General features: G+C 38.6%; 1 protein-coding gene and 1 long non-coding RNA gene across 7 annotated transcripts in view; both read right to left on the reverse strand.

Annotated features, from left to right (window-relative positions):
* Nucleotides 1-877: 877 nt before the first annotated feature.
* LOC109477148 overlaps nucleotides 878-12,614 on the reverse strand; it is a 12,720-nt gene continuing 983 nt past the window's right edge. Inside the window, exon 3 of the long non-coding RNA XR_002140650.1 lies at nucleotides 878-938. This is a non-coding gene — a long non-coding RNA (uncharacterized LOC109477148). The remainder of the gene's footprint in view (nucleotides 939-12,614) is intronic.
* LOC109477101 (C-type lectin domain family 4 member M-like) overlaps nucleotides 932-12,614 on the reverse strand; it is a 33,776-nt gene continuing 22,093 nt past the window's right edge. For 2 of the 6 annotated variants that reach the window (XM_019778150.1, XM_019778149.1), the window contains exons 2-16: nucleotides 12,132-12,204; nucleotides 11,230-11,304; nucleotides 10,949-11,064; nucleotides 9,895-10,054; nucleotides 9,443-9,508; nucleotides 8,636-8,766; nucleotides 8,178-8,334; nucleotides 7,560-7,597; nucleotides 7,097-7,435; nucleotides 5,102-5,230; nucleotides 4,748-4,916; nucleotides 3,773-4,219; nucleotides 3,141-3,308; nucleotides 1,654-1,824; nucleotides 932-1,201 (exon numbers count right to left, since the gene is read on the reverse strand). In XM_019778150.1, coding sequence (XP_019633709.1) covers nucleotides 1,194-1,201; nucleotides 1,654-1,824; nucleotides 3,141-3,308; nucleotides 3,773-4,219; nucleotides 4,748-4,916; nucleotides 5,102-5,230; nucleotides 7,097-7,435; nucleotides 7,560-7,597; nucleotides 8,178-8,334; nucleotides 8,636-8,766; nucleotides 9,443-9,508; nucleotides 9,895-10,054; nucleotides 10,949-11,064; nucleotides 11,230-11,304; nucleotides 12,132-12,192 — 2,235 coding nt within the window. In that variant the 5' untranslated portion in view covers nucleotides 12,193-12,204 and the 3' untranslated portion in view covers nucleotides 932-1,193. The remainder of the gene's footprint in view (nucleotides 1,202-1,653; nucleotides 1,825-3,140; nucleotides 3,309-3,772; nucleotides 4,220-4,747; nucleotides 4,917-5,101; nucleotides 5,231-7,096; nucleotides 7,436-7,559; nucleotides 7,598-8,177; nucleotides 8,335-8,635; nucleotides 8,767-9,442; nucleotides 9,509-9,894; nucleotides 10,055-10,948; nucleotides 11,065-11,229; nucleotides 11,305-12,131; nucleotides 12,205-12,614) is intronic. The other 4 variants (XM_019778151.1, XM_019778152.1, XM_019778153.1 and 1 more) reach the window with 4 other exon arrangements.

Raw genomic sequence — 12,614 nt, forward strand, 5'->3', positions numbered from 1 at the left:
GCGGCGGATGTTCCCGGTGCCAACGCCAAAGGGGCATTTCGCTCCCAAACGGCGGAATGAGGTTGGAGTTCTTCTCTTTTTCCTCCGAACCTCCAGCTGTAGGAGCGGGGACTTTTCGTTCACCCGACTCCTCTTCCTCCTGTCCGGAGGCTTGTGCAGACACGCCTGTGTTTTCCACGGCCAGGAATTTTTCCTGACTAGCGTTGGGAAACAGGCCGCTTCTCTTGCCGTTACGACCCGTCTGGTCCTCCGAAAGGCTACCTGAATCGCCCTCGTGGGCAGAAGACTTCGTTTTATCCTTCTTTTTGGGCCTAACGCCGAAAGAAAATCCGAAAAAATAAGGAGTAGGGAAACGAACGTGCACCCCTCTGCGAACGCACAAGGAAAATGGCGGCGAACAATGTCATTACGTCATGATATCCCGTGATGCTTTGCGATTAGAGCTTTGTACACGTGCGCCACCTAGCGATAAGCATAGGAAATACTGCATAAGGTAAATGATATACCCAAATAGGGAGTGTGCAGGTATAATGACTGCATTTTCAGTAAACTGCACAATCATATAGATGATAACTGTGAGTGCTATACAATGATAGTGCCCAATGAAACCACGTATAAAACTGTATTTTATAAATGACATCTGATCTGAGTCCCAAAATTAAACAAAACGTTGGCCAAGAACATGGGCCTCGAAGAAGTCATAAATGATTTTTTCTTGCAACTTGTAAGAGATGACACATATTAGAATCACTGTCCAACAATTGAAACGGTAGTTAGATAGTCTGAGTTATTTTGTTTTAACCTTATCCCATACTGCCGTTCTTCAGCAGTTACAACAAACAAAAACTTCAATATCTCTCGGCTTTCCTCGTAGGTACTAGTAAAATTAGTAATTATAACAGAAATCGTGGCAAAACGATTGGAAAAAAGATAACTACCTTTTTCTCTTTGTTTGCATTTAGGGGTTGGGGATGGTGTCTGTGTAAACGTGGCATCATTCATTATTGAAAAGAGCAATGAAAACCTTGCAGATGTCATCCATAAAATCAAGTTTCTGTTAAGACAGTACATGAAAATTGATACACTAAGTTAAAAGGAACATGCAAAGATGGATATACCAGTAAAGCCGCAAGCAAAATAGAACTGTATCCTCGGGACGATTCTCCATACTGTCCGGAACTGGTGTGGCCGCACTACTTTCCTGTCAAATTGAAATAGTGGTCATTAATGGAAGTGCAAGACAAATTAGAAAACTTTACCTATTCTAATGACTAATAAACATTTCTGACATTAATTCAGACATCTTTCTTCTTTTTATTTCTTAATCAATAACAGTCAGTTTTAAGCTCAAGAAAGAACAAGGATTAGGAGACCTTACCAAAAAAGCTTATTTCAAAAATAGCAGCAGTAACTTAACGTAAACGTAAACGTAAGTATAACGTACATTTATGGCAATTTTAGGCAAAGTTGGTCCTTTGAAGAATACTTGTGCTTAGATAATGTGTTGAAAAAGTGCAAACAAAATGCAATGAATATTTCGTGAGGATGATATAACAATGCATTTAATAAACAAACCGTAGTAAAGAATGTTGAAGAAATTACACTTACACAAAACGTACACAAACACACTTTCATAAATCATTAAGTACCGACCTTTGTTACGGTAGTCGACACAGCCCGCACAGTCACAGTGAGCTGCAGTGCTCCCACACCAGTTGTGAGGAGAGCAGCACGGGGCATGACCGTCAGGGTTACACTCAGCCCTAATCCCGCCTGCTGTAGTGTAACGGCCTCCACAGCGGTAGTCTTTACGCCATTTCTTAACTGTATATTTAATGAATAGATAGACAAAAAACATTAAAAACATACAAGAGTTTTACAAATTTTACTTTTGTCAAAGGATAATACGTTTAAAGATTAACATTATGTATACATTACGTTAATATAGAGGTTATTTGCACAATTGCTGAGGACATGTTGATATGAAACATTGATCGGTATTTCACATCCAAAATAGTGTTGTGTAGAAAACCGTCAATTAAAACGAAATATGGTATTTATGACCTTATTTCAATAATCAATATGACAAATCCTGTAATAACAAACATTTATAAAAACTCTACATATTTCATGGAGTCTTCGAATTGTTGTTTTGGATTTGATTCCTTGCAGTACAGTAGCACTAATGGTACTGAACTATTTCCGCAAATTGTTCATTATTCTTTATCATGTGATTCACTGCTTGTCTTAATATTTGATAAAAGAGAGTTGCATTGTATTTTGTACACTCACCGTTTTCGGGGGACCTCTCACAGATGAAGTATCTCAGCCGGTCACATTTGGCATCGTTCCAGTTTCTTTTTCTCCAATTTTTCCGAAAATACTCTGCACAGTTTTCAGGATTCTTGTACTTCCCCCACCAATTTTACCCCCGTTATTTGGCCCTCTCGGTGACCAGTTTTTGTAAGATCGGAGAGACGTGCCATCATTCCATTTCCATTTCCCTTCCCTCTGCCTATCATTCAATCCAAACCAAAACCCCCAACCCCCAAGGATTTAGCATTCTTTAACTGAATCAAGAAACTGTTAATGTTTCTGTCTTTTGGCATTGCAAGGTTTCCACCTGCCCCCTGATTTTTGCAGTAGGCAGATGCGTCAGTCCAGGTTTTTCGAATGCTGAATGCTTTGTAGCACTTCCTGTACTTTCTTCTTTTTATTTCTTAATCAATAACAGTCAGTTTTCAGCTCAAGAAAGAACAAGGATTAGGAGACCTCATACCTACATGAAAATATCTAGAGCCTTTGTAATTTCAAAGTGCTCATTTCGTAAAAATTCATACTGCTCATTTTTTGGTCAGAACTTACCAAAAAAGCTTATTTCAAAAATAGCAGCAGTAACTTAACGTAAACGTAAACGTAAGTATAACGTACATTTATGGCAATTTTAGGCAAAGTTGGTCCTTTGAAGAATACTTGTGCTTAGATAATGTGTTCAAAAAGTGCAAACAAAATGCAATGAATATTTCGTGAGGATGATATAACAATACATTCAATAAACAAACCGTAGTAAAGAATGTTGAAGAAATTACACTTACACAAAACGTACACAAACACACTTTCATAAATCATTAAGTACCGACCTTTGTTACGGTAGTCGACACAGCCCGCACAGTCACAGTGAGCTGCAGTTTTCCCACACCATTTTTTAGGAGAGCAGCACGGTTTGATTCCGTCAGGGTTACACTCAGCCGTAATCCCTGCTGTAGTGTAACTGCCTCCACAGCGGTTGTCGTCACGCCATTTCTTAACTGTATATTTAAAGAATAGATAGACAAAAAAACATTACAAACATTTTTACATATTTTACTTTTGTCAAAGGATAATACGTTTAAAGATTTAACATTATGTATACATTACGTTAATATAGAGGTCATTTGCACAATTGCTGAGGACATGTTAATATGAAACATTGATCGGTATTTCACATCCAAAATAGTGTTGTGTAGAAAACCATCAATTAAAACGAAATATGGTATTTATGACCTTATTTCAATAATCAATAAGACAAATCCTGTAATAACAAACATTTATAAAAACTCTACATATTTCATGGAGGTATGAGATCTCCTAATTGTTGTTTTGAATTTGATTTTTCGCAGTACAGTACAGTACTATTTCTGCAAATTGTTCAGTATTCTTTATCATGGTATTCACTGCTTGTCATAATATCTGATAAAAAGAAAGTTGTATTGTTCCTATTTTGTACACTCACCGTTGAGTAAACTGTTGGGGAACCTCTCACAGATGAAGTATCTGAGCAAGTGACATGGGGCATCGTTCCAGTTGCTTTTTTTCCATTTTTTCCGAAAATACTCTGCACAGTCTTCAGGATTCTTATACTGGCCCCAAAAACTTTTACCCCCGTTATTTGGCTCAATCGGTGACCAGTAATTGTAAGACCCGAGAGACGTGCCATCATTCCATTTCCATTTCCCTTCCCTCTGCCTATCATTCAATCCAAACCAAAATGCCCATTTAGAGGATTTAGCATTTTTTAACTGAATCAAGAAATCGTTAATGTTTCTGTCTTTTGGCATTGCAAGATTTCCACCTACTCCCTGCCTTTTGCAGTAGGCAGATGCGTGAGTCCAGGTTTTTCGAATGTCGAAGGCTTTGTAGCACTTCCTGTACTTCAGTTGATAACCGTCCTCGCATGTACCTGAAGCAGAGCATGTTAAAGTTTGTTACAGCATTACAGTAACGCAGTTCATCTTTGTGGGCATCCGTTTTCAACCTACAACCTCTTTTATAATAGTCTATCTTTCTGTAAGTAGAGTATACAGTCACTGTGCTGTTACTTTAAATTTATCCTAAGCTCTCTCTAGTTCTTGAGATGCAACCGGAAGCAGAGCATTGTTGTCTACGCTAGAGTCTCTTGCATTATAGTATATCTCCTAATCTACTTCAGCAGAAAATAGCTCTAAAAAGAATGTCTTTAAAAGGAGTGTATGTCCAACCTTACAAACACAGCAGTTACAACAAAGAACTGAAAAACTGATATGACTGAAAAATAAAATTCAACGCAGTGTTTTTGCATGCCTTGGGGAATTTTCTTGACAAAAAATTCAATCAGTTGATAAACACATTATCACAGCATTATGTCTTTTAGAAGAAAATTCTGAAGCAAAACATGCGAAAAGATTTGGATTTATGTTACACGTCATGCTCATGCCATCATCAGACTTACCATAAACAGTATATGTTTGCAGCCTTTCTTTCACACTGCTGAGCTTTCTTTTCCACTCTCGAACCATAGCTGGAATTTTATCTTGACGCCCCTTGATTCGCAGAGCTGCAATCCATGCACAGTATCCACCTCCAATCAGTCCGTATACCTGCCCAGCCTTCTGTCGCATCTACATGAGAAAATCAACGTTTATTTCTAATAATTATGGACTCATGGCAATTCACAAACTGAAAAACTTCGTGGGCGGAATGGAACCTTCTCTCCCGGCTGGTTGTAGGATGACCTGCTATATCAAAATAACGCGTTAAAAACTCACCGCATGTCAAGTCAAAGATAGAGAAAAAGGATGCATACCTTTATGCTATACTGTTCCAGGTCCCCTTTGCCTCCTTTGTCCAGTTGTTGATGATATATTTGGAACAGAGACTTGCCCCCAAAAACTGATGATTGTGGTTCTACCATGTTCAACAGATTGAGCAATACCTGCAAAAGCACAAGGCAATAAGTTTTCATCAATAGCACCAAAGTACACCTTGATTGCACACCACACAAACATCACACGTTAGACTTCTTCAAATGTGCCTTTAGGAAAGACAAAGTAACCTGAAGTCAACCATCTTTAACTTTAAGCTGGTGATACTTTGTATCTAAAAAGCCTAAAATGGAAGAACAGCTAGTAATCGAGTGAATTCATCATGACTAGGAGTTTGCTCTCAGTGTAACAAAATAGAAGAGACAATAGACGTAACTTGTTTATCTGTATCTGCATCGGCATAGCCTGTATAACCGCCCTTCGGCGTAACACACCAGCTTCGCAGGCATGCGGTGCGGCGGCAGCAGGTACATTACACCGAACGACTTGTTACACCTAGCCATTGAACATCTAACTCTGAACATTATTTCAAGCTATCTAATGATAATGCCCCTTTTGTACTTGACGACAGCGAGTTCCACTCTGCGATAGTTCTAGTAAAGAATGAATTCTTCGACACCTCAATCCAATCCTTGGTTGATAACTGTGGTACTTGAAGGCATGGCTATTCCTTGTTCTCTTCTGGGCTTGTATTAGGTACTTAATAGTTGGGACGTCCACCAGTTTATTAGTCATTTTGTTACCTTCGCCAAGAAGGTTATGTTTTCAGGGGCGTTCGTGTATGTGTGTGTGTGTGTGTGTGTGTGTGTGTGTGTGTGTCTGTCTGTAAACACGATAACTTGAGAAGGCCTTGATGGATTATTTTGATACTTGGTAGGTGGGTAGGTCTTGATGAGACCTCAAAATGATTAGATTTTGGGCCCCCTAGCGGCTTGTTATGGTACTGCAGCTGAACTTCCGGTTTTGATATCTCATGATCTAGACATGCTATGGTGATGAAATTTGGATGGTAGGTAGCTCTCGTGCTGGGGAAGAATTGACATGAGTTTGGGCCCCCTAGCGGCTTGCTCTAGAACTGCAGGGATATATTCTTCAAATTATTCAAAAGGGGATAACTCAAGAACCGTTTGACGGATCGTCGTGATTTTTGGTATGTAGGTAGCTTACGTGATGTTTAATATAATTATGTGACAATTATGCAAATATGGATGTAATTTACATAATTTATGGGGAAATTCTATAAATCAGCTGCATTCCATGATAGGACAATTGAAGCTTGTGACATTGGTAATTGACAACGAGAGAAACACAGGAAGTTATTGATTATGTTAATAATGACTTAATTTGCATAATTAATGAGAAAGTTTTATAATTATGTAATGATAACTGCCTGGAATTTCATACTTGTGGTATTTGAAAGTTTAGTTGAGGTGAACATCATTAAACATAATTTATTCAAATCAGGACCTCATTTGCATAATTTAGTAGGAAATGCTACAATGCATTGTCTTTTGGTTGAGATTATGATAAAATGATATAATTCATGAAAATTAGGTTCCTATTTCTTAAATCAGGGGGGAATAATCTAATCTATAATTTGTCAGTCATAAAGATTAACATCATTTGGCGAAGGTATGAGATCGGGGAACTCTAGTTCATCATGCATAGTCTGAACTTTTTTCTTATGTCTTCCAGTGACACCCGGTGTAGGTTTCTTTTCATTTCCGTGACTAGCACCTCTTTCATAGTAGTTTTCATACAGAATCTTGCGGCTTGATTCTGAACCCGTTCCAGTTTGTCTTTGTCTTTCTTTGTATATGGATATATGGTTTATGACAATAATGTGGCTTGGAGTGGGCCGTTTTTTTTACAAAATGCAGTCACTGACAGAAGAATCAAACATGACCCATGGACAGTATTGGACACCAATTGCATGGATCTCGTCTTCGGAAGTATCTGATAAAATGTGTACCTACATTGTTGATTCCATCCGAATAATGACTGAGGACGCTGTCTGCCCAACCCTGTATGTCGCTGCCCGCATACTGTCCATTGCTGATTCGCATCCTAGCAAGAGTGTCCAGCGCGTTCGTCAGTCGTTGTTCGTCTCTGGCATACAGGATGACTTGTTGAAGGTACTGCTGTCCCAGCTGCAGGTCACTGACGCTTCGTGTCAAGTCATCTATCTTCCTGTCCAGCTCCCGGATCTGACCTTGTATTTCATTGAGCTGTTGGGTTGTTTGTGCAGACTCCTCGCGGTCCAAGGCAAATCCGACTAAGCCAACAACTTCTGTGAAAACGCCTAATGCTGCCCGCTGGAAACAAATAAGCACCACATTACGTAATGAGTTTAACAGCGAGGCGTATGAGGAAGAGTCCCACATGCCCAACACATTATGCACCATTTTAAGTCCTTGATTCCTTATTAAAGGTAATTACCTTTAAGTTTTCTCTTTCAGTCACGCCGAGAGCTGATCCTGCAATGCAAGAGACAGGACACTGTCATAATGTAACAACTCTTTAGGTTGGTCCCAAATATGGTCATTTATGCTTAGATATTATTTAGGCTTTGGGGCTACATGGAACCATATATTCTATACAATAGGCTTTTTATGTCGTTCTTCCAATGTAAAAGATGAGACAGAACAGGTTATTTTCTGTTCCTCTCAGAGTTCAGACACATGACAAGAATCAGAATGGTGGAGTTTATAAAACTGTATTGAGGGAATGAGACAGTGTGGATCATGAATATAACTGTTAAGGTAATTTTGAGAAGACAGCCCTCTGTCTACTGATGGAACTGTGAATGGTTGCTATTTGGAGAAGATACCTAGATACGACCATAACTTTAATGTTATATTTAAGCAAGAAAATACGTGCCAATATGAAGTGCATTTTAAGTAGCTGTACAGCTAGTGACCGTTTGACATGTTTGACCGGGAACGGCCAGCAGGTCGTAAAGTTGGACTGCGCTCACACATCCTTTTAAAAAAGTATCTTATTTATTAATTTAAATGACTGTGCCATACACCAACATTCCGCCGGTATTAATGTTACCTGTTATGTCTCTTTTGGAGGAATCAACTTCACATCTCAAGAGACCTTTGGAGTCAGGTTTGATCTGAGAACCGGGAAGACAGACAACAGGATAGCAGAAGCGGTCTGCTCCTCCGCATATGCAGTTATGATCAGATGAACCCCACTGCTCTCCCAACTATAAGAAAACATGAACTCTTTCAGCAAGCAAGTACTGTAGTAAAGGCAGTGTTCTCAACACTATTTCTGGATATTACTGATTGCTTGAATGTGTAGTATTGTACGTAAGGCACACCCAACAATGACATTTTCAAATATTGTTACACATGTAGCAAATATGATGCTACTGTGTTACTGGGTTTTTAATACTGACATAAATTTGAATGAAAACAGTACAAATGCATCACACCAGGTCGGTTTTGTGATATCTCAATCCTACTATTTGAAGCTTGCCATTTTTGATTGACGAGTCCAATTACCTGATGGCCTTCGCAACCTGTCTTTTTGATAAGTCCTTCGTCAGCTTCACCGCGGAGGTCGAGAGCATTTTCTTCTGCAACAGCAGGAGTCTCTTCATCATCAGCTACCCCAAGGTCAAGATAATCTTCTCCTGTAACATAACAATTCATTGTATCATGACTGCACCAATCGACCTATCTAACTTACACTTTTGTAACAGTAACACCAAGCTGGTCTAAAAATATATCGGGTTCAACAACTCACCTCTACTTGAATGTCACAAAAACATGCAGCATTTTCACCGGTTTAGGGGAAAAAATTGAAATCTGGAAGATTCATACTCTAAAAAGAACCAATGAAAAGCCTGGGGGAAATTTAAAAAATGTCATAAACTACCAAGACGTACATGATAAAACTGCTGACTTTAATAAATTATATTAGCATGTTGCCTACAAACTCACTATCCTGATACCCTTATAGACACCGAGCCCCTGGTACTTTACATCATTCCATTGGTAACAGTGAATTGTCCTCTCCAAATCATACTGTGAGTATGTATCTCACATAGGAGTTACTACATCATCAGGTGCTCTATGACCAAAGCATTTTAATGCGTACAATTTTCCTTGTAAAGAAGAAATAGAAAGGAGCATGGTTCGCCAGGTAATGTACATGATGATCTGAAATACTAACCCAATTTTACACAATTAGGGCATGCATGAATGAGCCAGTGACCTGAACTTTGTGGCTTTGTGGTTTTCTAAAAACATATCTTAATCTGTGTCTGCAGATCTATTGGATGAATACTTAGAGAACTCGTTCGTTACCTTCCAGTATCTGGAGAAGGCTGTCCTCCAACATGCTCATGTTTGCACGCTTCTCACTGCTGTCAGCTAATGCAGTGTGGAGACAATGAGTTCAAAAATTAGCTGGGTGACTAAAAAAACTTGTATTCACGTAGTTACATACAAGGCACAGCTATATGTATGTTGGGAGAAAATTTAACCCAAAATTTAAAGTGTTATTATAACGTTATCGAGAGCGTGCTCTTCCCCTCTAACAGAATATAAAGAGTTATCATTACTAACTCATTAAGAGCATTTGATTTACTAGAAGAATCTATCAATAAAATTCACTCATACCGAAGTTTCCCGAACCATCCGTCACAGAATATAATTGGTTTGAACACGCGTGTGGAAAGACAAGGTGTTGTATTGCACAATAAGCCAATTTGATTTGACTAAAAGCAGCACATACTCCAATCCTGTGCAGCCATTACCTGTTGAAAAGCCACCTGGACAGTCCCAGAGACCTTTGGAGTCACGAACAATCTCAGAACCAGGAAGGCAGTCAACATGATAGCAGAAACGGAAAAGGTCTGGTCCTTCCAATTGACAGTAACAGTTGTCATGTTCAGACGTACCCCATTCGTGTCCCTCCTGTATAAAAGCATGGCTATTTCAATCAATCAATCAATCAATCAATCAATCAATCAATCAATCAATCTTTATTCAAACAACTAGCAGACGACAGTCTGAATTGAGTTGTTTTTACAGTTCATAAAATTGACGTTAAACAACACTAATAGTTTAAAAATTACATAATTTACAAGTTAATGACACAAATTCGGTAGGGAGCTATAATAATGCCTATTTACACAAGTAGAGGTAAAGGTCAATGCTAGCCGCACTCAGTCACTCAATGCCCTCTTAAGTAAAAGCAGCTAAGAACTGTATTTAACTAGCGTTTAACAGCTCAACAATGTAGGGAATGGGAGATTTTTTGTACCGTTCTGTGCGGCAATACGGAGTGTCAAACGTATGTGCAGAACGTGTGCTTCTACCAGAGATATTCTGCCTTACTGGGGGCAGCCATTCACGAAAGTCAGAGTTCAAGAGAGATTCTGCAAATGTTCTACAGATTGTGCGGCGACGATCGGCCAGGGAGCTGAGGTATTTCAGCATTCTTCAGCGGTTTTGCAGCAATCAATCACTAATTAGTCTAGCAGTAGATTGTAATGATGTAGCAAGACAACGTACTACATGAACAAACTATTGCTGAGCTTGAAAACGACTGAATGGCAGCGAATTGGCCACTAAACCCCTTTGACACGATATGCATTTATGTTACAAATTGCATAATTTTTTAGTACATATAGTTTAAGAGCTTGGTGTTAAGAGCTTATAAAGATGTTTTTGTATTTTTTTTACCAAAATGCTGCTTGCCACTGAATAAAGCACAGAATGATAAAAAAAGATTACTCAACACAACGCATATCCTTTAAAATATTCTTACCATACTGTTTGAAATTTTCAATAGACCTATCCCATTACCTGATGGTCTTCACAACCTTTCTTCATGATTAGTCCTTCATCATTTTCCTTTTCTTCTTCAACTGTAGGAGTCTCTGCATTATCTGCTACCCTACCGTCAAGAGCATCCTCTTCCTCTGTAACAAAATGTAAAGAATCACATTATTGTAAGACTTCACTTTAATTGCAACTAGTTAAAGGCAATTTAACATCATTTCAGTTCTATGTAAGTTCTTCAGCTCTTTATTAAATCTAACATAAGAGGATTTTACTATTCAGGCAACAAAGATCATTATAGTTACCTGTGATTTCCTGGAGATCATAAAGGATGTCCTCCGCCCTCTCCAAAAGCTCTTGCTGTTTCTCCATGGCAGCAGCTATTGCATGTGGGGGGGAATGATCGATAACTTCAATATTTTAAGGGTTTTCAGGCAAGTCAATTTGACAGTGTGTTATATGAGTATCCCAATTATGACACTTGTTATTTAGTTATTTTTGTTTTGTTTCTCAAACTTTTTTATTGTTGCAATATTGTTGATCCCGGAGATGTCACAGTGGTGCTGGCCTGCAAACCAAGGCAACAAACATGGAGTAATAGTCTGATTATGTCTTTTTTGTCTGTTGTAAGGAATAAACTGTTGTGTTTTCGACTCAGCATTTCACAACAGTTATTAAACTTAAAAAATTGGAAACATTTCTAATTTGATGGCAATACATGATGTCGTCAATTACTATCAGAATCGTTGACAGTAGTTTTATTTCGAAATACCACTGGTATTTATTTTCATAAAATATGTTGAGAGCAATAGGATTAACAAAGCTTCTTAAAGGCCCGTTATCTTTTTAAGCTAAAATTTGTATCTAATTATACTGAATTTTGGTGTAATCAACTGTTACTATCCCTTTTCAACACATTTGTGTCATTATTTCATATTTCTGACGTATATTTTGTGCGTTCAAACAGTATTTGATCAGTTCCCGGTGCCACCGGTTTGGCCTCAGGATAACAATAACAACAACAACATACAGTGGTTGGCCCCCCTAGGGTGGCTGATTAGTTGGGCATGCCAGGCTAGGTAGACAGGGGCACATGTCACAAGGTTAGCTTCTTTGGAAACACTCAAAGTTGGGCATCAATAAACTGTACTTTCCCCCCATTTTTGGTCTATTGATATTGGAGATGCGTGGAGTGTATGCAACTTGCCTGAACTGGTAGCTGGAAGGAGAAGCGCACATCCAAGCAAGATGGCACCGAGAACCCTCATGATGGGTCTTCTCTGAAACAGAGCAAAGTATATTGTTATTAAGTAAACACTATTTGCCAGCGAAAGTTGTACGAGTATGTGACTTTCTTTGACTGCCCAATTCTTGTATCATCCATGATAGACTGACAAATATATAACATAATACTGAACATGTCCATGTACAAGATATGCGTATACCTATTGAATGTTAAATGGAAGCACGGGTACATAATGGAAACATCATGTACTCCATATACCTATTGTAAGAAAATAATCCATGCATGATTACAAAACGCATACTCATAATACAGCTTACAAACCCATATCATAGCTTGTAAACTCATAGCTTGCAAACACATATCATTGGTTGCAAATACAACTATGGGAAGCTTACAAATGATTTTGTCTGGTCGTAAAATAGTCCTCAATTCTGGTCTGTTTTG

The sequence above is a fragment of the Branchiostoma belcheri genome, unplaced genomic scaffold, assembly GCF_001625305.1.
Source record: "Branchiostoma belcheri isolate BF01 breed outbred unplaced genomic scaffold, Haploidv18h27 scaffold4, whole genome shotgun sequence".
Lineage (NCBI taxonomy): Eukaryota > Metazoa > Chordata > Leptocardii > Amphioxiformes > Branchiostomatidae > Branchiostoma > Branchiostoma belcheri.